The 26,968-nt window shown below is 34.8% G+C and overlaps 2 protein-coding genes and 1 long non-coding RNA gene across 4 annotated transcripts; 1 reads left to right on the plus strand and 2 right to left on the minus strand.

Annotated features, from left to right (window-relative positions):
- Positions 1-226: 226 nt before the first annotated feature.
- LOC132635735 (uncharacterized) lies at positions 227-5,284 on the minus strand. 2 transcript variants are annotated; one of them, XR_009580724.1, is made up of 3 exons: positions 4,114-5,284; positions 2,807-2,869; positions 227-1,647 (listed from the first exon to the last, which is right to left on the minus strand). It is a non-coding gene; the product is annotated as an uncharacterized LOC132635735 (long non-coding RNA). The 2 variants fall into 2 exon arrangements; XR_009580723.1 differs by having other exon boundaries at positions 2,621-2,869.
- Positions 5,285-12,616: 7,332 nt separating this feature from the next.
- Positions 12,617-17,296, plus strand: LOC132635736 (V-type proton ATPase subunit c''2). The gene is made up of 4 exons (XM_060352234.1): positions 12,617-12,882; positions 12,982-13,059; positions 16,487-16,657; positions 16,756-17,296. The coding sequence occupies exons 1-4, from the start codon at positions 12,752-12,754 to the stop codon at positions 16,925-16,927; spliced, it is 552 nt and encodes a 183-aa protein (XP_060208217.1). The 5' UTR covers positions 12,617-12,751; the 3' UTR covers positions 16,928-17,296.
- A 538-nt stretch (positions 17,297-17,834) lies between these two features.
- Positions 17,835-21,688, minus strand: LOC132635737 (uncharacterized). Its single transcript, XM_060352235.1, has 4 exons — positions 21,309-21,688; positions 19,763-20,067; positions 19,455-19,665; positions 17,835-18,619 (listed from the first exon to the last, which is right to left on the minus strand). Exons 1-4 carry the CDS (start codon positions 21,543-21,545, stop codon positions 18,119-18,121), a joined length of 1,254 nt encoding a protein of 417 aa, XP_060208218.1. The 5' UTR covers positions 21,546-21,688; the 3' UTR covers positions 17,835-18,118.
- Positions 21,689-26,968: the final 5,280 nt, after the last annotated feature.

The following is a 26,968-nucleotide window of genomic DNA, read 5'->3' on the forward strand; positions in this document are numbered from 1 at the left end:
CCGGTGTGACGGAGTGTGCAACACTCTCCACTGTGCAACTGGGCATCAAATTTTTTTTTGCCACGTCAGCCAAAAAAGAGTACAAAAATACAGAAAAAATAAGGCCAAGGGTAATAGGTCGCCCGCAAAGGTTGAGTGCGTCATGATTAATGTGAGTATACGTTGGGGGGTATATATGTATTTTCCCAAAATTATACACAAACTTGTTCATACTATAACTGGACAAACTTCATAGGAGTCCAAATTTTGATTAAGTAATTTCATCATTCTTTTACAGGAATACAAAAGGTTGTGATTTAAGAGTTTCAAGTTAAATGCTGACATGCTACGAGTCAAGTTCTCTTAAGTTTAGACAGATCAGTCGCAAATACTAAAGAGGGTGTTTAACCTGTAGATATGCATTAGTTTTAAGTAACTATACACAGAGCCGCGTTTAAAGTAAAGGGAGAGCTACCGCGAGACTCGAGCATAGTTTTGTATATCCTCTTTCTTCCTCACTTTCTTAATTTTAGGACCCGTCCAAGCATTCCATTGCAAAAGAATCCTCCTTCTTGCGTCCACATTTATCAATTTCAAAGATTTCATTGGTATGAGAGGACAAGAGTAAAAATTTACGTAACAGTTCTTGCAGCGTTGCCTCTGGATGACTAAGTTTTCTAGAAGGGTCTTACTAGTCAGCATCAAAATCATTATGGTTAAGAGGCTTCAGTGTCTTCAGATTTGAAACTTTCTCTTCACACAGGTAAGATAACTGTCCAATCAAAAGAGATTCATTTACATTTCCTGAGCAGCAACTTGCACCTAAGAATGATCCATAAAAGATATGAGTCAATAATGGATAGGAAATTAAGCTAAAATCCATTCAACTTTATGAAACAAATAAAAATCATAAAAATGACGGAAAAATCATAATGAAATGCATACATGTATAGTTGTAGATTGGAAAAAAATTAAAAAAAAAAAAAAACAACACGATTTGAAAGAACAGTTCGCCTGCTGTACACTGAGAAAGTCCTCCCACTAAGTTAAGCTAGAGATTTTGTCATGTTTTATGCCTTCCATTGTAAGGTGGACTAGGCATACAAATACTGTATGATAACAATAATATCACTAGTAGTCTAGTATACACAATTGCTGATAACTTGCAAGCTGATTTCTGGCATCAGTAAAACCAAGAATCCGCAACAAATTAGGGCCCAATTTAGAGCATTCCATGCTCAACTAAAACACAAACGGCAGCTCAAATTCAGATAGCTAATGGCAACTACTTTACCGATACCCCAAATTGACTATTTGCCTAAAAGAACAAAATTGCTATATGCATCTTTCTAGTCTCACATATTAATTAGTGGATCTTACAATGAAGGCTTTCATGATACTCCACCAAGTACAAGAAATAATTGAAGAAAGCTGTTGTTCATGTTGCAATTATTTCTGAGAAGACATCAGTTACCAAGTTAATGCTTTATGGCTTCCATAGTCTTAATCTTGTCTAGAGCTGCCCTGAGAAGAGTCAGAAGAAAATCCAATACTGGACAATTTCTTTAGGATTGGTTTCCAGTGATCATATGCAGTCCGCATGTCAATGGTTTCATGGATCATTAGAGCATTCCCCAAGTCCCTTGGCAATTGTTAGGAATCTATCATCTGTAGCATAAGTTCCAAAATACATATGTCACTTTAAAAGATGAGGAAGTATATAATTGAAGAATGGCCTCCATAGCTCTAGAAATCTGTTTCTTAGAACCTGAGACACAGATTATTCTAGAAAAACTTATGACCACCCAAAAAACCAGAGATGCTGATAGTAAAGCACTTCGGAACAGTGTCACAGAAAATATATATACCCATCAAAAAGCAATATCCAGTGTGAACCACCTTCATGAATTAAGAATCACACACAACTTTGCAGAAAGTAACTCTATATCCTAATTACAATGTCAATGTCAAATTTAGATGCTAGACAAAATCATAAAGATACTAACAAAAAAAACAAAATAACAATGCTAAATACTATAGTTCGTGGAACCTTCAAAAAGTCCCAAATGGTGGTGACTGATGACTGAAGAGCCCTGAAATATGAGGTATGTGGATGAGCACTTGTAAATCTCATAGGATACACTAGTCCGTTTACTCTGTCTTTGTGGAACTAACATGCTAAAGTTATCAGTGGATAAATTTGACATTGTATAATGTTAAAACTCAGTTCTCAATATATTGTTACAGGTTATAAAGTGGATGTAACAGATCACTGTCAAGTGCCAATACTTTCATATGTTCAAGATTGTCAAAAGAAGCAAAGAAGTCGTTACGGTCACACAACTTGGTAATTCTCAGTATTTAGCAGCGTTCTTTGAGAGAAGTTTTCAATGGCAGAATGTTGACTACCTAAAAATTACAATGAATCAATGTATCAACCAACTCCGATGGGCAATGATTAACAACCTATTGGACATAACCCTAGAAAACATCAATTGCATAAAATCAAGGTAGACTCACTCAACATTAATGTAACTGTGTTCCACACAACCACAAGATTTCATTTGACAAAATAAAACAAAAATGATCCTAGAACAGACATGAGAAGGATTGCATGCAAACAAATCAAAATAGGACAAACCTTCACGTAACTGAATGTTCTTGAGGCAGTAAAACTGGAAGAAATTGCGAACAAGACATCAGGATGTGCTGCCAGAACAATCGGCACCAGTGATCCACTAGAAAGTTTCCATTTCCACATTAAAATGACAAACAAGTACTTGAGATCGCGTGGTTCAAGACAAAACAAGTTTTGGCATAAGCTAACCTGTGATTAGAATTGTCAGTGAGAACTATAACAACTCCGGAATAGAATTTCTGGAATTCATACCTGCAATCAATGAATGAAAATGTTGGATTCTAATAGAGCATTTGATAATAGGAACAGAACTTCCCATTCCCAATCACAGTGAACAGAACTTCCCATTCCCAATCACACTGCAATATTTGGGGAATAGTTTTGGTCATATTCAATGGATTTGGTTTTGCTGCTACTAGGTACAAACCATGGATAGCAGTTACAGCGTCTGATTGCCAATTTCCGTTATACGGTTTATATTGCACTATATTTCGTTCACATTTTGTTCTAAAAGTAATCATGCCACTCCAATACAGCTTTAGCTGCATAACCTCACCAAAAGAAAAAACACATCTACCATTAGTGTCTCAGCGACAATACATTCATTATTTCAATTTTCATTACAACTCAAATTCACTAAAGAACTGAACAATTCAATACTCAAAATCAATATCCACACAAAAGTTTGTCTTCTTATCATCAGTGGATAGTCTATACAAGGTGAAACAAGATAGATACAGAATACTGACTTCATCTGGGGAACAACAGTATTGAAATTTAGCATTGAAAAAGAGTGACCAAATAACATCCATCCATCCATTTAACCATATAAGTCTCTGGTGATACTTCTCATGATCTATTTTTAATGAAGTTTTGGAATTGTCTGTTAGATAATTTTAAAGGAATTTGTGGCTTGAGATCCAACCCTTATTACCTGAAATATATTTAGATAAATAGCATAGCAAGACTTGGAAGTTGGATGTTCAATTAATATTATAGCTAGGAGTGTGTTGGTTCTTCTATTGAGATTAGAGGCCTTATCATTATGCTTGAACTTAGGTTTTTTTTTATTTCTTAACTAATCCTCTAAGTACATAAAATAAATTTGTGAAGCAGAATCAGTTGCTTCTTATCATATATTTTCACCAGATAAACAAATTTAAACGAGGAGAAACAAGAATACAGTAATTCCACTAAATTCCTCCACCAAAATTGTGCCTTATGTTCCACTAATGTTCTCAATATGCATACTCCTACATTTCACTATTCCCAACAGAAAGATCCTAATACTAAAATTGGATCTCAAGAAAAGTTCGCATCTTATCCTTGAAGAATTGAAATTTTATACACCTCTTATCCCCACCTGTAAATCATAAAGGTTGAGCATGCTATGCCCTTATCATAATATACGAAAAAATCGAATTCTCAAAATTTCATGAAGTAGCAAATCAAGCCCACTTTTGTACACTTGCACAGGAGGAATATAGCACACTTACATCATGTCTCTTCACCAAATGCCAATGCAGGTCTTCACTTCCTTCCCATATCCAAGGGCCTGCTTGCAGGGGATTTGCAAACTTGCTTGCGGATCATGCCAAAATCTGCTTCAGACTGAAGCTTTAATCTATAATTGTTTGTACCTCTCGTCGTTCTTGACTTCTCTTCACCCTTGCTTGAATTGGATTCCCTTTTCTCAGTCTTGGATTTCTTCTGTTTTCTAAATCTACTCTCGCCACTAACCTCCCTCTCAAAAGAATTAGCATCACTGTCACCCAAGCGATTACCATTACATTGCAAATAGTCTTGATCCCTCAATTTTCTTTTCTTTACAGAAATTTCCCTTGCATTATGTGCTTTTACATCAAATGAATCACTACCATCATCATGATTTTAAAGGTAATTCAAGACAATAATTTGGTACAAGGCATGTAGAGATCTTGTTGTGTCCTCTTCACTAACGTCACAACGGTTCATTCCAGGAAGCCAGAACATGCTGCAAACCCAACTCCCAGGCAGTTGCTCGGGTTTTGTACCATATAGAAGAAGGCACCACTTTTGACATTTGTCACAGCAAATCCAATTTTCTTCTATAATGAATGGAGAAAGTGATGGCTCATCCCCACAATTCAGTTCCTTCGAACCAAGTCAACATTCTGTTAACTTCTTTTTGCCTGTGTGAGGCATTCTTGGTCGATCATATTTTTCATTCTTCGCGATTCTTGACAAAGTCAATAACTTTTCATGGAGAGATGAAAGCAATCGGCCTCCAGCAACTTGGAAAGAAATTATAGTGTGAAGGATGTTTGTTGGAGAATCACTTGATGTGCCCTGATATTGAGTTGTTGAAGGGAAACGCTAATAAGTTGGTAAAAACTACCATACAAGCCAAATTTTGGACCCAAATTCTCAACGGAAATAAATCTTTGGAAATCGTCCCGAACATCACCAAACACATTTTGCAGTTTCTCATTAATATAAGTGAATGCTATGTCAGGATCAGTGTCCTTGTAATAACATTCGTGTTGTTCCATCATCAACAAACTATTTCGCAAAAAATAACAAGATTACAACTTTGACACAATAGTACTCAAAAAACCCTAGAAAGGAATTGCAATGTGACCTTGTTAATCTTCGGAATCGAAAAACTATGCTTATAATCGTGTATAATCCTAGTTGTATTACCGAAGATTGTACTATTAAACATTCTTTAGTAGCCTATTAATATCAATGTTTTAAAAGGCGGTGCGTAAGCCAAGGCATTTTTGCCTCGCACTACAAAAAAATATAGAAATGACAATAAAAAATTTAATATTTGATAACAACTTAGTTTTATTATTGACAAATGAACTTTTTTGTTGCCAAAGAATTTAATTTTGTTGCCAAAGAATTTAATTTTGTTGCAAAAAGTACCTTTGGCAACAACAAAAATAGTTGTTGCACGTTGTTGCAATAACAACCGTTGGAAAAAGTCTATGCAACAATTTTTTTTTGTTGTTGCCAAAAGTACTTTTTGTAACAATAATCAATCTATGGCAACAAAAAAAAAATTGTTGCCAAATATATTTTATCTTATAGTGTTGGCGAGGCGTAAGCCCCGGGTATTTATTTTTAGTATTTCATAAAATATTATAATTACAATGAATATTTTTAAATAGGTAAAATTACATAAAAATAAAAGAAACCTATAAATAAATGGCATATAATAACATTAGTAATATCTATTAGTGAGGATCAAATCAAGTCAATAAGATATTAGCCATGTGTTTTAAAGACATTACCTAGGATGTTATTGTAAAAACTTTATGTAATAATATGAAGATTTGAGTAGTTTACTTCAAAGTTTTAAAATATTGCTCTTAAAACTTAGATAGTGTTTTTTCTTTCTTTTGTTATATATATTTTGTACTTCTTTTACAATCTTCAATATTATCTAAGAGAAACTTAAACCATAAAATTTATCGGTAAAATTCATCATCTTTTACAATTTTTTTTGTAATTATATATAACATAATTTTACATTATAAACAATACAATGAAATAAAAGCTATTATGGAATACAAATCAACTCCAACATCTTAATTTTCAAACAATGAAAAAATCACAATTTCTTAAATAATATTACTATCATATTCTTCATTTTATATCAATAAACTTTATCAGTATTATAATTAAAACGTAATTTCTTCATGAATAATATTAAAATTACTTTCAAATAGCGAAATAATAAAATATGATAATTTTGGTGCATAGGACAAAAGACCAATGATAAGTGAAAATGTACAAATCGGATGTATTTTTAAAAGAAATATTAAGTGATATTCACCCTCACGATGTTCTCAAATAGTAAATATGCAATACTATGACTTGTTATTTGAGGAACACTCAATCTTCTTATTTCTATAGATGAAAAACTATTAAGTATCATTCATTTGTTAAAGAATTATGAGGGTCAACTATTTTAATTAAGGAATTTGACATAAAATTTGTGTAAGAACTATTAGGCGAGCCCCGAGCGTTGGGCGTTAGACATGTTTAGAGCGGACAGTCAAGCGCTTAGGGCGTAAGCCTTACAGGAACTAAGCCCCGCACGTAAGTCCAGGAACGTTTTGCAAGTGCGTGGCCTCGAGACGAGTCTTGAAACTGCCTTTTAAAACACTGATACAGACCTTTTAACCAAAGAACCGCGCGTAACCCCTAATTTGCATTTAAGAATAGAAAGGGGTTGAATATACCTAACGGTGTCAAACGAGCGGATTGGGCTGAAATTGGCCTAATTAAAATGGGCAGGTATTAAATAGGTTAGGATAACATTGGTTCAAAAGTTATTTGGACTGAAATGGGCTGGGTCATGACCCGCTCAACTTGATCTAGATTTTTTGAAGGGTCTATTTTCTAGAAAAAAAAATCCGTGGGAAATATTTTGTAGTAATACATTTTTCAGTGGCGGATATTTTGTGGAAAATATTTTTGAAAAAAATATTTTTCGTGAAAAATCTTCCCTTCGTATCAAACACACCACAAACTTAAAAGATATATGATACAAGAAAAGTGTATATATAAAAAAGTAGGGATAAGGCATCATTACCCCCCTCACCTAGTAACGTTTTTGCTACGACACACCTTACCTAATGTTTGGTCCTATCACCCCCCTAAACTATTTAAAACCGTAATATTTTACCCTCTAAACGCCGACGTGGCAAAGAGAGTGTGTTTCACTCTCTTTGAGAGAGTGAGAAACATAAAAAACGGGAAAACTTAATTTTTTTCTTAAAAATCTGTATTTTCTTAAAATATGAATATAAATCTAGTTTTCCACATTTTAAAAAAAATAATTAATTTTTTCAAAATTTTATAAAAAATCAGTTTTTTTTCAAATCTTGACAAGAAAAACACTTTTTCCGGATTTTATTTGAAAAATAAAAGTGTCCTAAGAAAATGAAATCATGAAAATCAAGATCTTTTAAGACATTTTTAAAAAAAAATCAAGCTTTCCATATTTTTAACAAATCCATTTTTCCATATTTTAAAAGAAAAATCAGTTTTTTAATTCGCGTTTTCAGTTTTTTTTTTTTTTTTAAACGGGTTTTAAAAATAATTTTTTAAAGGAAAAATCAGTTTTTTAATTCGCGTTTTCAATTATTTTTTTTTTTAAAACGGGTTTTAACAATAAATTTTTTAAAAGAAAAATCAGTTTTTTAATTCGCGTTTTCAGTTTTTTTTTTTTTTAAAACTGGTTTTAAAAATAATTTTTTTAAAAGAAAAATAAGTTTTTTATTTTTTTATTCTTAAAAATTGACACGTAAGCTGATTTTTTTTTTTTAAAAAAAGAAAATAAATAAATGCACATGTGGCAAGGAGAGTGTATGTCACTCTCCCATATGAGAGTGGGCATCAGCGTTTAGGGGTAAAATATTACGGTTTTAAATAGTTTAGGGGGGTGATAGGACCAAAAATTAGGTAAGGTGTGTCGTAGCAAAAACGCTACTAGGTGAGGGGGGTAATGATGCCTTATCCCTAAAAAGTAAGGTAAATCTCAAGCAATAAACTCAAATTTAAGTAAATCTTAAAAAAAACGAGGCTAGAATTGGGCTAAGTTAAAGATCACTTAAAATGGATTATGTTGGGTTGAGCTAAAATCAGTTCAATATAAAATTATCTTGAGCTCAACCATAAAATTTTGAGTGGATTGGGTTGGTCATTATCTCTTGGGCCATATTTTACACCCCTAGATATACCCTCTATTTTTTCTATTGTTAAACTTTGTCCCCGTTATATTTTTTTGGCCATTTGAGCCCCTACCATCAGCCAAAGTTCTAAATATATTCTTACCTTATCTTGACGGGGATGCCATGTGGATACTTAGAATCGCATGACCCAACTTAAAATATAAAAAAGCTGGCTAACCGGGTTTAACCCGCGACCCGTAAAAGAAACCCACCCTCAATTAGAACCCTAAACCTAATAAATTGCATATCCGTTCCATTTCAGCAAACCTCCTCCCATTAAAATGCGACTGGAAAGCCTAAAAAAGTTAAGTTTCGTCATTAAATTTAATTTTTTAACTGAGTTTAGCCTTCTTTAATTTGTTTCTTAAGATGTAGGGTTTATAAAATGTTGGAGATTAGTGTTTCATCTGCGAGGACTTGCCATTGCGAGGTAGTTGCTCGACAATTCACTTCAAAAGCTTCTTCAAATCCCGGAAGGAAACTTTATAAATGTGTTAACCGTGATTTTTCCAGTGGATGGATGTTGAAATCCCTATTTATATTGTTCATAATCACTAATTAATTTCATTTATTGTTATCAGAAATCATACATTATTGAAAATGGGACGATGAATATTTCTCTAATGGTGCGGTGATTGCAATTAACCAAGTACGATTAGAATTAGAAGCGGCAAAAAAAAAGATCAATGCTAAATATGACGCTTGATCAAGTGAAGATCAAAAGGGACGGTTTGAGGAAAAAAGTGGAAGCTTTGAAGGTTATGAAATAACTTCGAATTTAATAAATCTATGAAGTTGGAAGAGAAAGTTCTAAAGATGAAGATGTGCATCATATTGTTATGTGCGCTAATTGATGAATTCACATCTGGGTGATGACAAAATGAAACTAATTATTGTGTTATTACTTTTGTTTGAAGGTAGCTTATGAATGTTTAGTGTGACTCTTTATTGTGTTTGTATGCTAAATTGAAGTTAGCTTTTGAATGTGTAATGTGCATTTTGGAAGTGAAACTCGTTATCTTTAATGTCAATTTACTAGTGCATATTAACTTGGAGTATATTGATGTGAAATTGGTTTAACTAGATGAGTTTAGTCTTATGTAGTTGGATCAAACATCTTGGAGAATGAACACTTTAGATGTACAAAATATCGTCCCAAACTGGATAGTTTTTGGCCAGAAAATAATGGCCTCCTTAGCTGTACAATTTTCCTCTTTAGCTGGACAATTTTTGGCTAGAAATTGTCTATGTTAATGGCCGCTTTTGCCGTCAAAAAATTAGGTCCCAAATTGAACAGTTTTTTGTTCAAGCTAAATACATCAAGAATTAGTACATTTCAATGCACTACAACACACCTTAATTAAAAAAATGGCCCTTTAAACTACTACTACACGGCTTGAACCGAAATATTGCACAATGATACAACAAAAACAATTCAAATTGAACTACGAAACATGCAATTTAAGTAATTTATGTCTAGAATTTTTCTTTTTTCAGTTTATAAGTTATTAAAATAAAAATGTGCCTAACTAACAGATTATTACACCCAAAACTCCTACAAAAATATCCACGTTCCTATGAAGACAAAAATAATAACCATTGGGGAAGACACAGAAAATTATGCCTTAGAATATGAACAATAAATCTTAAAACCATTCATTTTGAATTATTTTATCTATTTCAATAAGCATACTAGATGCTATCACTAAACATGTAATAGTGAAACATTTGCATTAAAATAAAATTGGCAGACGATGGTGGCTGAAAAATGAATTTCCTGTTTTGTCTATTTGTAAGTTGTAACTTATATTAGACGGGTGGTCAGAGCAACGCCACGAATACATACCAGATTCATTTTTTTGCGCGGATTGCCCTTCTTTTGGGGTGATGTTTAAATTTTGCCCCTCATATTTGTGGTCTTTAAATTATGCCCCTCATATTGCTGGTCTTTAAATTATGCCCCTCATATTGCTGGTCTTTAATTTTTGCCCTTCGCGTTGCAACCTTGAGCGTTCACGTAGAAATCATGAGGTTTTGAGTTCGAATTCCCGCTCAAGCATAAATTAAAAATAAAATAAAAAATTGCAAGGCAAGGTTTGGGTCACGTGTATGCCAGACCCGACATACACTTGTTAAGGAATTACCAAAGTTATGCCGGACCCGGCATACTCATGCCTTATGGGCAGACTTGGCATAAGTATGCCGGGTCCGACATAACTTTGGTAATTCCTTAACAAGTTTATGTCGGGTCCGGCATACTTATGGGTAAACTTTTAGTTAAGCCTTAACTAAAAGTCTTTTTCTAGTTATGTCTTATGGGGCAGACTTTTAGTTAAGACACAACTAAAAATATACCTCATAAGGGGCAGACTTTTATGGGGCATACTTTTAGTTATGTCTTAACTAAAAGTCTGTCCCATAAGGCATAACTAAGAAAAGACTTTTAGTTAAAACTTAACTAAAAGTTTGCCCATTAAAAGTTTGAGTATGCCGGACCCGGCATAAAATTGTGAAGGAATTACCAAAGTTATGCCGGATGCGGCATACTTATGCCAAGTCTGCCCATAAGGCATAAGGGCATAAGTATGCCGGGTCCGACATAACTTTGGTAATTCCTTAACAAGTGTATGCTGGTGGGGGCATAGCGAAATTTAAACTCTGCCTTTCGATTTTTTTTTAAAATTTTTGACTGAGTGGGGGTTCGAACTTGGAACCCATGGGTTTTAGCCGAAGGGTAAAATTTAAAGATTTCAAATATGAGGGGCAAAATTTAAAGACCACCCCAAAAGAAGGGCAATTCTGCGAATTGCCCAATATTAAAGAGTGCGGTTTAACTTGAAAATACGAAATTAATATTGGAGTTCTGTGCTGATAACGTGTTGTAAATAATAGCAAATGGAACAATATAAAACAAGATATATAGACAAGAGAGATGTAGAGGGGGGGGGGGGGGGGGGGAGAGATTTTTTTTTTTGTTTTATCAAATTCTATTCAAGTGTCTCTTCTAATACGTAAGGTAGAACATTTTTTATAGGATGAAAAAAATATCCATGAGTTACAAATGTTACCCCTAATATTACTTAGGTACATGGGTAAGAAAATCATTCGTTGAATGGACATCCACCAAATAAATTGGATTCATAAGTTATCGTGCATTTTATAATGAATTTTCACTATTTTCTTTCAATATAATTTTTTTAATATTATACGAAAAAACTTAGTCATATTTATTTATTTACACCAAGCAAATAAGCACATGATACGTGTTTTTCATATGCATATTATTACTAAACATGATTAATTAATATATATTATCACTTTAATATATCATTAACTATAGAAAACTATTTAATTTTGTGTGAATACATGATTTGTATTAGTTCTTTTCATATTAATATTATTATCTTTTTACGCCACATACCAATATACAATATTATACAATATTATATAATATTATATACGGGGGAAAGCATTATGCATAATGTATCAACCTTGTATAAAGTGTATAGTAGTGTGTAAAAAGATGTTTATACACAATTATGGGCAAAATCGGGTATTTATACGCAAAACGTAGGCTATATTTAGTATTTTTTATTTTTGAATTATTTCAATTGATTTATTTCGATTATTTTAGTTTAGATTATTTAGTGTTTTGAATTTTATTTTGAATTTTCTTTCTTTATTTACAAATTTCTAAATAAGAAAAAGTAATCAACACAACTAAAAAATGAAGAAGAAGAATTTCATACTCGATCTCATAGATACATATAGAATTCTACAGGAAGCCTAATTTGATGAAAGTCATGTAAATATTTTCAAAATTAGACATAGAGCGTAATTTTCTCTTATTATTCTCGGGCTAATTGGTTTTGCATCTATTACAATTCTTTTTTCTTCTAATTTTATGTTAAATTTCCACAAAAGATTTAGTACTACTCCCTCCGTCTCAAATATTTGTCGTTCCTTATTAAAAATGTTTATCTCAAAATATTTGTCATTTATTTTTCTAAGATAAAATTCAATTTTTCTCATTTTACCCTTGTATTAATTACATTAATGGGCTGATTTTGTGAGTTCACAAACCATCATTTAAAAAGTTTCATCATTATTAGAGTAAATATTTAATGAGTAGAGAGAACATAATAAAATATGTTAAGAGGGTAAAATAGTCAAAATGCTAGGCTTGTGAATTCTTTCTTAATGGGCGTGTAAATGAAAAATGCGATAAATACTTTGAGCCGGAGTGATTAATACTCTTAAGTTCAATTTCGTAACCTTGACTTGTTGTCTCCTTCCTTTCTCTTCTCACGTGTTATCAACAACACATTATTGTCCTCTCTTCAACCCCTCCTTATATCTCTCTTCCCAAATCTCAAAGATAAAGAAAGGAGCAAAATCAGATTTCAGAATGTCAGCAACAATGGGTGTTGTGGGATCATCAAGCTCATGGTCAAGAGCTATTGTACAGATCTCACCTTATACTTTTTCTGCTCTTGGAATTGCTATTGCCATTGGTGTCTCTGTTCTTGGTGCTGCTTGGTATATACACATATATATTTATATGCAATAAAGATTATGTTTTTTTTATTAAAGGGTACTTAAATCTGATTAAAAGATTTTGACTTTGTTTATGGTTAGGGGGATTTACATAACTGGAAGTAGTCTCATTGGTGCTGCAATTAAAGCTCCTCGCATCACTTCCAAGAATCTCATTAGGTAATCTCACAGGCTTACAATTTTCCTGATTTTGTTTCGGTGATTTTCTTTGTTTCAAGATAAGATTATCCTTGTGAATCCTGAAATGTTGCATTTGATTTAGGGTGTGTTTGACAGGGAGAAAATGTTTCTCACTTTTCTCATGTTTGATTGGTCAAATTTTTTGAAAAACATGTTCCCTAGGATCCTTAAATTTAAGGAAAATGACTTTGCTGGTTGGAAGTAGGGAAAACAAGTTCCGTAGTGGCATTTCTACATTGGTTCTGTCCTTCCCACCCTCCAACACGCCCACCCCACACCGGTGCCCCTACCGACATCACCATAGTGTTTGCTTAGATTATATACAAGTATTTTTGGGACAATATTTTTTGCTTAATTATCAAACACTAGAAAATAGGTAAATCACTAATGTCCTAAAAAACATTTTCTTTCATACCAAACACGCCCTTAGTATAACTTTTTGTAGTCTTACCGGTGTTCTTTAAGAAAGTAGTAGCTTTATATCAACTGGGGTGGACCGAGGATATTCATTAAGGTGATTCAAGAAAAAGGTAGTGAAATTGTGCTAATGGAATTGAAACACCAGACATCAAACACATCTTGTGCTTCCTTAACCATTGCTCTGGAGACATTCCTTGTGTGAAGGGATTTAATAAGATGTATATAAAATCATATACATAGTTTGATTTTTTAAAAATGTAATTTACCCATATAAACAGTGAGATTCTTTGGAAGAAGGGGATTTAGTTGTACCCCGCCTACATAGGACCGGTCTCTTATGGATTGTATTCCACATTTACCTTCAGATGAAAATTGCCCTACTTATTGGTGCCTTAGAAGCGAAAATTGATTCTTTTTAGGATACCATATGCAGCAGATTAAAATCAGATGTTCTCGCCAGGCTGAAATGCACATACGCCAATTTTAAGCTATATTAATAGCTATACAAACTAATTATCTAGGAAGCAGATAACAGATTTAAATTCTAAATCATATCATATTCTCACTTAATGTATCAGGTATTCCAGAAATATACAAGTCTATATATATCTATGTTCAGTATATGTGCTTGTATGTTCGATGATTTGTCATTGTGATCAAATTTTAATAAAGATCCAGCTTAACATGACAAAGAAGCCATTATGCACCTCTTTTCAATGAAGTAAGGGAAAAAAAAGTCTTGTGAAACAAGTCTTGGGCAATACACAACATCCAAAGATGCTACCAGTAGTATGTGACCTGACTAAAACACAAGATCCTCCAACATTTTGTATCCTTTTTCTCTAGCACTCTTGTTAGAGTTACCAAATATCATAACTGCTAAGCTCTTAAGACTTAATAACATATAGTTACCAAGTCAAGTTTCAAATTTCACTACTTGTACTGTGAAATCTGAATGCAACTTCTAGTATATTATTTATATAGAAGTTATATTCAGATTTCATAACAATCAAAATATTATTTATATTTGCTGGAGTCTTATAAAGTGTCTTCTTACCTAATAGCAAATGATACTCATTGTCTAATGTTCTTTACGTGTACCTGATTCATACTCTTTGCTATCCTTTCAAATTTTACACATGTGTACTCTGGTCGCAGCGCACCCTAAGGACTGCTGATCTCCAGCTAAGTACTTTACTTGTAGATTTAACACCACCATGCATCTCCATAACCAGCGTCGGTGCAGAAATTTCTTTAAGGGGATTCAGCCTTTATAAAAATAGACTATATCAAGCTTGCATTTCAAGTCAAGGGGATTCAACCCTTGTATTTATCAAGCATTATATTATTTTTGGCTTCTAATATACATGTATAATAAGTAAACTTTTTAGCAAGGGGTATCATATGAACACCCTGCGCGCGCGCGCGTCATTACCCAAATATCTGATGTGCTTACTAGTTATTGACCATTTTAGTCTCCTTTTCCTGGGTTTCTAAAGTTACATTCTCACCGTGGAAACAACCATTAATGCTTGCATTAGGGTAGGCTGTCTACATCACACCCTTTGGGGTGCGGTCCTTCCTCGGACCCTGCGTGAATGTGGGATGCTTTGTGCACTGGGGTGCCCATTCACTGAAGTTACATTCTCCATCTTTCAGTTTACTCTTTTCACAGTTGTATCCTATAGTCTTTATCCAAAAAACAGAAAACTAAAAGAATTATGTGTTCTTTGTTTTTTATTTTTATAAGGTAAATAGTTTCAATAATTTAGGAAAACTCCTATACACAAGTAGCGTGCCCAAAAAATCTAGTGTTCTCTAGTGCAAATATGAGGTCTGTTTTTCTCTTTTCCAGAAATTCCAACCACCCTAGCTGCTCTGTTAAATTTAATGACACCCTTGTAACAAAACTTCAAATATCACAAAAGAACTATACTTAGGTGTCATTTTATGCTAGTACTTCACATACATCCACGAAACTAGCAGATCTTCCAATGGCATTTGTTAGTGAGATTGTCATAGATTATTATATTTGGTGTGCTCATATGTTCTGATAGGCCGGATTAGTGATATCACTAAGTTTTATGTCAAATATGCCCTTTGTCCAAATATACAGAATCCATACTAAAATAGCTCATTATTATTAGTTAAAAGCATATTACATCAAATAAATTAGTAATAAAGATGCATGAGACGATGTAAAATATATTTAACTAGAATTAAAGAAGAAAATTTATAATAAGATATTAAACAAAATTGTGGTATGGCTAAGAAAAATTAGGAAAAATAAAACAAAAGTCTTATTAGAGCAGTATAAAGATGGACTTTCTAAAAAAATTTAGAGAGTAATGGGTATTAGGTGGGGAAAGAGAGATGAGCAAAGGGTAAAACAACCCTTTGGTGCTTTAGATTAAGAGTTACTGTTACCATCCTGGATGTTTTAGATTCAATGTAGGTATAAAACAGTAGAGTCTTGGAGTACTTTTATAGATGGTTTCAGTACAAACTATATACTTTTTTGCTCATGTGATATATATACAGTTACCAGTTTCAAAAAAAAAAAGAAAGAGAGTTGCAGCCCCCCCCCCCCCCCCCCCCCAATCCCCCAAACCCACCCCGCGACCCCATGTTACTGAATGATCATGAAGAGGGGATTCCAATTGGCTCCTGAGTCCCAAGTTCAAAAAGTTAATCGAATCAGTCAATCAATTAATCAACCTCAATCTCAAGTTAGTCGTTGTTGACTATGGGAAGTTTTTCTGTTCAGGATTGGTTTACTCCAATATGAAATAATTTATCAACATAGATATTGGACCAAAGTTCTTGATTATAATTAATTTGCACATTCTCAAAATACACTACTGCCTGACTCATTTTAAAAAAAGATATTAGTTCCAAAGGATTGAAATCATAGGGTCATTGGATACATGTGACGTGTCCTTTTTCATTCTGAAGCAAAAGGCTAACTTATCTTTATTTCTTGTAGTGTGATTTTCTGTGAAGCCGTTGCTATCTATGGTGTTATTGTGGCAATTATTCTGCAAACAAAATTAGAGAGTGTCCCAGCATCAAAGATATATGCAGCGGAGTCTCTTCGAGCAGGATATGCAATATTTGCCTCTGGAATTATTGTGGGCTTTGCCAACCTTGTTTGCGGGTTTGTCACTTTATCTTACGGAGTATTAAAGAAGCTTGTTTGCATACAGAGTTCTCTTCTGTTTTACTTAACCAATTTTCAAAATATCCCTTTAACAGGCTCTGCGTAGGGATTATTGGTAGCAGTTGCGCCTTATCAGATGCGCAAAATTCCACCCTTTTCGTCAAGATTCTTGTGATTGAGATTTTTGGTAGTGCATTGGGATTGTTCGGAGTTATTGTGGGAATAATCATGTCAGCTCAAGCAACATGGCCTTCTAAAACAGGATGATCGTGTGCTTCTACTCTCTCTCTCTCTGCCGTTTGGAAGCTGTATTTCCTCTCTTGCCAATGGTTTATTGTTTTTGTAGGAGTACTAATTGAGGTGGTTCTGGTTTTCCACATTGCATTCATATGAATGAAATCGACATAAGCTAGGTCTCCGACCTGCAAACGATATGTCATTTACACTGTTGTATTATTACTTCACTCGAACTGAGAAACATGAATGACTTAGTTTTTTTTTTCTTCTAGAGAGTGCTGCTTGTACTTATTCTCAGCAAAGGAGGAATATTGTTTGTACGCGGATAGCCGCTGATACTTAATAAGCTCCTGCTTGGATGCAAATTGGTTTTCAAATGAAGTGCTGAATTTGCCCTTACATGGAGTATTTGTTCTTTATGTTTGAGAAAATCTCGTTCTTTGTCCATTTTGATACGCAACAAATTAACAATATCACACCACGCTTACTAAATGAAGAAACATGTATTGAATTGTATGAATCGTCTCATTTAAAAGCTTAATATGTTAGAGAACCAAACACATGGAAAATTATGGTTGACAATTGGCGTTGCCTTAGAACAAGTACTACTTCTTAGAGTCTGCAAGACAACTCCTTATGCACAAGAGCAATTGTTTTCTTGGATCAAACAAATCGAAAGTAGTTTGTTGAGGGTTGGCAAGAAGAACCTGGTGATAAATAACAGTGAGAGAGTTGCACTCACGACCTAAACATGCACACATAACTTAAATATTATGATACCATGTTAATTATGTGAATTGTCTTATTTAAAAGCTTACTATATTATTACAGATATTATACGTTTATTTATATTTTTATTTTAAACAACATACTCTAAACTATGAAATATCAACTTCATTTGCATTTCACATTATACATGACTGATGACACCGTGCACTTTTTACAGAAGCAATGACTGAATTGACGATAACTCTGCGAGTACATTATTATTTCTTAAAACATGGTATTAAGCAATGATAGAAAATTTTATTTACTATCAAGTATCAGCTTTCTTTGCAGTTCATTACATTCATGAGGCCGTGTAAACAGATACAACAGATACAACAACAATGACTCTGCCTGCTGTAACACACAATTATAGCTAAAATGAGCAAATATACAAAATGCTAGAGGCTTAATCATGCAGCCACCAATGCTCTAATCACCAGACCACCAGTGAAATTACTTCAATATGGAAGGAATATCATCGAAATAAGGCATGTTTTTCTGCTGAAGCTCTTCACAATCTTCTGGACTTGCAGTTTTTGGATCAAAAGACAGGCGATCTGAAAGTGATAAACCCTGTTTAATGCGGCCTAATCTCCTTGAATATAGAACCTGCTTCACAGTAACTGGCAGCCTGATGGACTGATACTCTTCAAGTGCAGAGTTCAGATTTTCCACTTTCCACTTCTCTAGGCATTTGCCTAAAACAGCTGCATCTAATATCGACATGTTTGTACTTCTCAAACCATGAGGAGTAGTAGGATGAGCTGCATCTCCAATCAACACCACTTTGTCCCAGAAAATCTGCTCTAAAGGATCACAATCATATATCACATTTAGGAAAGGCTCCTTAATTTCTTTAATTACCCTGACCAATTCAGGAACCCAAGTCTTCTCAGCTTCTTCATGCATGTTTTGAATCAAGTTTTCGCTAACCTTCATTGTCACAGAATTCCCCTGGATTGCATCACAAATTATTGGTATTCAGAATTAATACTTTCAATATAAACGGACAATACTCAAGATACTGACCTAGAAAAAAACATAAAGTAATGGTACCAAAGCCCTCAAAGATCCTTTGTCCCCCCCTCTAGGTAACAGTAACACTCAAAATGTGTTGAACTTACATCATCAATTTTATATCAGATATGTGGTTTCTAAAATGGTCCTGCAAATCATCCATCTACTCTCCTAATTTCCAATCATTGTATGATCTGATTGAACTATACGTTGATCCATTCAGTATGAACAACAATTCTATATGAATTCTCTATATCATGTTGCTTTATAAAGCTCTATTTTATTCCAATACACACTAAATAAGAGGATTCATAATACTCCCTCTGTTCTAGTTTATATTGCAGCATTTCCTTTTTAGTCGATTTCCAAAAAAGAATGACAAGTTTCTAAATTTGGAAATAATTTAACTTAACTTCCCAGTTTTTTTTAAAAGTAAAAAATTAAGTTAAATTATTTCCAACTTTTTATTTTACCATTTAACTTCCCCATTTTATCTTCAAACAATTTAACAAGCTTTTACAACCACACAAATGTAATGGCATGTTCAAGAAACAAGTTTCAAAAGTCAATCCTGCCTTTATTAAACTCCGTAACCCGTCAAACATATGCCACATAAATTAAAATGGAAGGAGTAATTGACTATTTTACACTGGTCGTCAGCTTATCACAACCCACAGTTCTCTCTGTCACTCTCTGTCAGGGTAAATGTGAACACTCATTCATGATTGACATTACTTTAATAACCGTGTCCTGGATTTGACAAGTTCATTACCTTGAGGTTCGGTTGGGGCTGATTAATGTACCATATCCAATTGAACCTATGGTTCAATAACTCATAAAATACACTATGAGTTCCAGAGCTCAGGTCAAAGTACAGGCATTTCCCAAGATCTGGATACAATTTCTTAAGGCTGATAATAGCTTCTGAGTGTTTCTCATTGGAAAAATCAAGAACCCCTCTCCACGCACAGTAACCTGAATATCTACCAGAAAATAGGAGTCATTAAAAACACCAAACTGTTGCATTTCCTCGATTAAAATCCGGGAAAAGCAGAACATTAATTGACTTTATATACTAACCTCAGTTTGAGGTCGGGAAGGAAACTTTGTCTGATTGAAGACAGGCAACCATCAGCAGCAATAAGCAAATCAGCAACAATGTCAATAGTAATACCCGTTTCAAGAACTTTAGTCTCGACTTTCACTTTTGATTTATCATCGTACATGGAAAAGGAGAGGAACAAATAACCCCATAAAACAATATCTACTGGTAGTGCACCGTACAAAAGGCGATGGAGATCAGCCCAATAAGCTGCTCGGAAGTTGAAATGTTCATCCCTTGCCAATGTCCGGCTCACTTTTGTTTCTCCATCTGTTGCCTGGTTCTGTAGTTGACCATAAGTCCAGGAATTAGGATGGATGAAAATCCAAATAGAGGAATACAATATTTGCAACTACCTAGCTACTGCAAACTAAATTAGACACATCATTAGCAGGGCAGACCCACGCGCCCCCAAGAGTTGTGGATGTGCAAATGGTAGGCTAAAGTTATCACACACTTGTCGTACGCGATGACTACTCTTGTATCCAACTGAACCCGCTTGTGCAAAGTTCTCAAAGTTCTGGTCCGCCATTGATCACTAGGAGTAGCTTCCATGGCCTCCGAGAGAAGGAAGAATTGCAATCATTTGCTTATGTAGATCTTAAATCAAGTGCCAACTGCAGATAGACATTAAACGTGCCAATACATCACTTTAGTGTTAAGATTTGATGATTCATTTACGCATATTGACTGTGAGCAAGAGGACACCAGAATAGGATCAGTATCTTTTTTCCTTTTTGATAATTGTGCATCCGGATCAGCTTGCACCCATCTCAACTAATTCCAGGGGTACCTGCTAACTCCCACCAGCACAAGTATAAGGTAACTCTGTCCACTAAGGCTTGTACAGAGAAGATATCAGCGGGTGTTTTTGTTTCCACTGAAAATTTGAACCTGAGACTCATACTTCTCAACCCACTTTCATTGACCACTAGGCACACCCTTAGGTTCTAGGATCAGTAACATACCTAGTGTAATCCCACAAGTGGGGTCTGGGGAGGATAGAGTGTACGCAGACCTTAACTCTACCTTGACAGGTAGAGAGGTTGTTCCAAAAGACCCCTGGCTCAAGAAAACTCTTGTAACTTATAGTAATAAATGTAAATATGGTCCCTCATGTTTGCTACAGTAGAACTCAATGTCCTACCTTCAGATCATGTTCCAAATCCATGGACTTAAAAAGAAGTGTTCCTACAAGTATTCACACATTAGTTGAACTCTAAGAGATTCTCTACTGGTTTCTCTTGTACCTATTTAGAGGTGAGAATATACTGTGAGGCGGTGTGAGCCCATAAGATTACAGAATCAAATGTTTACAAAAGTTATAGTGATTGACCGAAAAGGCATTTTTGTTGCAATAGAAATAGAAATTTATTTTACTTATCGTATAATTCCTTTTTTCTGGAATATCTAAATTCTAATTTTAAAGTATTAAGTTGATCAAATTCAATTTAACTTAAAAAATAAGTCAAATCGACTCTCGAAAAATGATATTGCACTGAGGGACTATGTGATTGCACTTACTTGATCGAGGGTAAGAGGCAAGGTTGTTTGTTGAAGGAGTTGTGGTTGTTGAAGCCAAGACTGAATGATATTCTGAGACAAAGGGTCAAGTCCAAGACCAGCACCAGTGGGGCTACCACTTGGAGGTGCTGGAGTCTTCTCAAGAACCACAACATCCCAACCAGCTCTGATGAGAGCATGTGCACAACATATACCTGCTATGCTACCTCCAACTATCACTGCTTTTGGTTTTCCCATTTCCTTCTTATCTGCAAAATCTTGGAAAGGGTGTGGGGGGATCTTTCGTGATGGATAAATGAAGACACACTGTGCACGTGTTTTTTTTTTTTTCTTTCTTTTGTTTTCACAGCGGTGGGGAAGGGATTACCAGGCAATCAATTGATCTACCAAAATTCCCTTGTGCACGTGTTTCATAATCAATTTATTTAAGAGAAAAGGCAAAAAAGTACACTCAACTGTAGCGAAATTTGAAAACTTTTACCACGTGTTTATACAAACATTAGTTGTGTGGTATTTTATTTTTTTTTGTGAGAAAAAAATGAACTCGCATCTTAAATATTTGGGTCCTTATTTTTTTTTATTGTTCACTTTTTGTTATATGGGTTTTCTGTAAATGCCGAAATTAATCTTCTCATTTTGTTGCTTTTAAGGATTAGTTTCATTATTTCTAGAGTAAAATAAAGCTCGTTATTTTGATTTACTATTTGGTTATTTAGAAATATATCGTGGAATTATTTTTTGAATAATTACATTTTCAGACCGCTCAAAAGCATAATACTAGGTAAATATATATGTTTTGTATTAAGTGTAAGTATATTTATAATATACATCAAGATATGTGAATATACATATAATACACATAATCAGTGTATTGATTTTCTATATTTTGACTAGTACCCGTAATTAATTTTGGCCGACAGGTAAAAATGAAAAAAAAAAACCATAATTTTTTCGCCTTAAAGATTTGTTTAAAATAATTATAATTACATTTTGACGTTGTTGACAAATCGAAATGGTGTCAAAAGGTTTTGGATAGAGGACTAACATTTATGGTCTAAGCTCCTTTCTTTATTTTGCTTGCTTGGCATCATAGTATGGGTATACATTTCTTTTTCTCAATTTCTCTAGTCTTTCTTTTTTGGTCTCTGTGTATGTGGTGTTGCTTGTGGTGCGGTTGGTCCAGTTTATCTTTGTGTTCATGTCCAATGCATTGTGAAATAGCATCTTGTCCTTTTTCTTTTTCTGGTGACGATGTTAGTCTTGAGGATTCTTGTTAGCTGAGGAGATATAATTTTAATGTGTTTGTTCTGTCGGCACCGGTTTATGTTATGGTTTATTTGGTTCTTACTGAGGTTTATTGAGATATTGATATTGACGTAAAATTGATAAAGAGTATGATTTTTTTAATCAGTTTGGAGCTCTTTTACTTTAGATCCAGTTAGGGAGCAAATTTGCCATAATTATCTTACATACTGGAGCGGAGCGGATGTAGTAAAAGCTCAGGGTGTTCACCCGAACATTCTGAGCAAAAAATTACGGTGTATATTTAGAGTAAATTTTCGGTGTTCATGTACATATATTGACTTTTGAACATCCTGAACAAATGCAAAAGTTGGTTCAGTTGTTTTTCCGAACACCCTGATTGAAAATCTTGAATCCGCCACTGCCTACATAGCAAACAAACTAGCTGATGCACAGCATGCACTACGCTACAATTCACTCTGCTATATTTGAATTCAAGACATAATGCTCTAGCATATTTAAATAAACTTAAATCTCCAGAAGATCAAGAAAAAAGGGAACCATTTATTATGTCACTTCTTTTTGGGTACCTGATGCTTGATATTTTGGTTTTGCATAGCTGGTAGTCTAGTCGTCTTCTTCTTCTTCTTCTTTTGCTAGTTTAGCTTGGGTTTGAGATCTGACAGAGTTGTCTACGTCTGCACCATCAAATTGGTGCAATCTCATACATTTAGACTTAAATGATTTAGCATATAGCTACAACATTGCATTAATATTCTCTAGACGTTTGCATTCCTCTCTAGTGTTAGAAGTTGTGCGTTCACCAAACAATATATGAGAGACCTGGTTGTCTACCAGTTCTCTGATGCAGTGCAGTAAGTAAATAAGATAAGATTTTACCGTGAAAATCTCCTTGCTCAAAGGATTAAAAACCACGACCTACCACTTAAGATTTCAACTCCACTAACACGGAGCAACTTCAGATTACAACTCTTGTAACCTAGGAATTAACTCACATAATCAATCAACCCTTACAATACACCCTATTGTAAGTAACTCTTGACTACCTCTAGCCAAGCGAACTAATACACCTAGACTAACTCTAGCCTAGTGTGCCACTCAAAAGCTTAAGTAGGTAAATCGCCTACAAACAACTTCTGAGAATTCAACTAATACACCTAGACTAATTCCAGCCTAGTGTACCACTCAAAAGCTATAAACAACTTCTGAGAATTCAAAATACCTACAAACAACTTCTTAAAAGAGAAGAGTAGGTTTACAATTTATAGAATAAAAGACAAAGACTCAAACAAACCTAAGGACTTAAAATATCTTCAGTGGTGAGAACTGGTCCTTCTGTTTGTTAAAGCTTTGTTTTTGAGAGCACCTCAAGAGGTGGAGACTTGCACTTAGGATATGAGCAATTTGATTGTGCAAGAATAATTCTTCACTTGGAACATGATGTTGTATATGTAAAGGAAGAGAGTGTTAAGGTGGCAACCCATAAACTTTGAACCATTGGTCAAGCCACTCAGTTGATTTACCGCTGCACTGCTGCATTATTGCAGTGCTACAGTGTCAGCAGCTTTACAGCTATAGATTTGACTTTTTCAACGATCCAGGGACCTGATCCCTCGTCTGGAAGAACCTAGTCCCTCATCAGTTCTTGAACAAGCTGCAACAACTCGGTTGTAATGTTAGTAGCTTTACAACTGTACAGTTGACCAAGCAATAGCTGGGGACCTGATCTCATCTGGTCCCTCTGACAACATATCTTGTCTGCAATGTCAGTAACTTTACATCTGTATAGTTGGCGAACCAATAGTTGGGGACCTGATCTCATTTGGTCCCTCTGAAGACGTATCTGGTCCTTCATATATAAACATATCCTGCTGGGAGCCTGATCTCATCTGGTTCCTTAAGGTTTGTCAAATCATCAAAACATAAGGTAGCATAGCTTATCACCTAAGCAGTGGTAATGACGCGCTATGGAATGTGCATCATGTTTCTTGTTGTTGAAGTAATGAAGAATCAAGCACCCAACAGTGTATCTTAGTAGTCAATAAAGTGGGTTGAACACCATGAGGTCTCAGGTTCAATTCCTAGCAAAGACAAAAATATCAGGTGATTCCTTCACATCTATTCTAGACTTGGTGGATAGAGTTACCTGGTACTTGTTGGTGGGAGGTGACAAGTATCTCGTGGAATTAGTTGAGGTGCGCGCAAGCTGGCCTGGACACCACAATTATCAAAAAGATTAATGAAGAATATCACCCTTTTTGTTTTCTTCCCTTTTTCTTTTTCATTGCCTCGGTAAGATCTCGGATACCAATTTGAAGGAAATAAAAATACTCAAAGGAATAATATAAGCACACGTGAAAATTCAGCAATGGCTATATAGAAGAAATTTATCAAACTAAAGAGAAGGTAGGAGGCTTTACTTAATAACTCAAAACTCTTGAATCTCACTACAATAAAAATATGTGACATAGCATCCCTATTTATATTACTAGAAACCAAAATAGACAAGGACTAGAAAAACCTATTCCAATATGGATTTAATAAATAAATCCTAACTAGACATGAATTAAATAAACTAAATCCTAAACAACTTAAGTTTCCTACTCTTGGTTTATTTCCTACATAGCCTCCCTTAAACCAAGATCTTCAGACTTGACCATGCCTAGCATCTTCTTCAACTTTATGAACAACTCCAATTTTAGTGGCTTTGTGAAAACATCAGCAACTTGTTCTTCAGTCTTGCAATAATCAACAATCATCTCCTTATCTTGAACCAAATCACGAATGAAGTGATATTTAATGTCAATGTGTTTGCTGCGGCTATAAAAAACTGGATTCTTTGTTAACTCAATCGCAGACTTGCTATCACAAAATATTTTTGTAGGACTATCTTTCTTGTGTTGAAGAAATCCAAGCATCCTTCTCAGCCATAATGCGTGTGTAGCAGTACTTATTGCAGCCATGTACTCTGCTTCAGCTGTTGACAAAGCAACAACTTGTTGCTTTTTTGAAGACCAAGAAAATACACCAGACCCCAAATAAAATGCATATCCAGAGGTACTTTTTCTTTGCATCATATTACCTGTCACACCCCAACCTTGGTAAGGCGTGACTGGCACTTGGCACCTTACGGGAACCGAGCGAACCAACTTATAACCCACGTACCTCGAAAGGTAACATAAGACCAAGGTACCATAAACCATAGGGGCACAAGCCCAAAACATAACATACTTACGTCTTCAAACTAATCTCGAGTGCATATGCCGGTAAGGCTATCTATAATAATGATACAACATAGTATAAATCGAGATGATCACAAAACATCTAACTAAGCATATCTGTCTACGAGCCTCTACAGGAGTACATAACATAAAGTGGCCGGAACAGGGCCCCGCCATACCCATGCAAATGCATATGTAGCCATGCTGACTCACAGTGCAACTCCGAAGCAAGTGGAGTACCACGACTCTGCCTATTGAGCTGGTATCCTTACTAAAAGATCTGTCAAGCTATATATCAAGACCTACGGGCATGAAACATAGCGTCTACAAGAAGGGACGTCAGTACGAGCAATGTACTGAGTATGCGAGGCGGAAAGTGCAACAAAATAGCCATATACTAAAGATAAGAAAAATAAGAATCAACTTGGCATTTCTGAACTACCGATGGAAATCTAGCATATGTATACATACCTCTTCATCTTCTTGTAATATTTACTAGGTTTGTATACCCTACCATGGCCCTGGTTAACTTATTATCAAACATTATCCGAACATATGTTGCGGCGTGCAACATGTCTCTCTATACTCTCGCATGCTTAACCATATCTATGTACAGTACTGTGCCTTTATCTTACTAATCATCCTATACTAATTACCCAACTGATCAGTGGTAATTGTCCGACCGGCTACAGTTCGGTGGTAATAACTTCCCGTCCGATTATCGCCCGACGGTCGCTACTGCCCAACTGATCAACGGTAACTACCCGACCGGCCGTAGCCGGTAGTAACTGCTCGCCTGGCTGCAGTCCAGTGGTAAATATATACATCTGCCCAACTGGTCGTAGACCAGTGGTAAATACATATATACATACATACATCTACCCAACCGATCATAGCACGGTGGTAATAACTGCCCAACTGGTCATAGACCAGTGGTAACTATGATCGACATCATAATCAAACTTCTACAAGTAATCTATATGCACTTCTCATGGTCTTCGCTTAACCCGTGGTGTCTACATAATCATATAAGCCTTATAAGCACATCTCTTCGCTTAACTTGTAGTGTCTACATGATCATATAAGCCTTATAAGCACATCTCTGGCCATTATTACTTCTTCTTAAGATACAACATGAACCTCTCTTCGAATATTAAATACCTCATTAGAAATCCT

Source organism: Lycium barbarum, chromosome 4 (assembly GCF_019175385.1).
Source record: "Lycium barbarum isolate Lr01 chromosome 4, ASM1917538v2, whole genome shotgun sequence".
NCBI lineage: Eukaryota > Viridiplantae > Streptophyta > Magnoliopsida > Solanales > Solanaceae > Lycium > Lycium barbarum.

Coding starts and splice junctions, on each gene's coding strand:
- LOC132635736 (XM_060352234.1), top strand. CDS start 12,752: ATGTCAGCAACAATGGGTGTTGTGGGATCATCAAGCTCATGGTCAAGA. Junction 13,060..16,486: donor ACTTCCAAGAATCTCATTAG/GTAATCTCACAG, acceptor TATTTCTTGTAG/TGTGATTTTCTGTGAAGCCG. Junction 16,658..16,755: donor TTTGCCAACCTTGTTTGCGG/GTTTGTCACTTT, acceptor TCCCTTTAACAG/GCTCTGCGTAGGGATTATTG.
- LOC132635737 (XM_060352235.1), bottom strand. CDS start 21,545: ATGGGAAAACCAAAAGCAGTGATAGTTGGAGGTAGCATAGCAGGTATA. Junction 19,666..19,762: donor CTTCCCGACCTCAAACTGAG/GTTAGTATATAA, acceptor ATTTTCTGGTAG/ATATTCAGGTTACTGTGCGT. Junction 18,620..19,454: donor AGCCCCAACCGAACCTCAAG/GTAATGAACTTG, acceptor GATGCAATCCAG/GGGAATTCTGTGACAATGAA.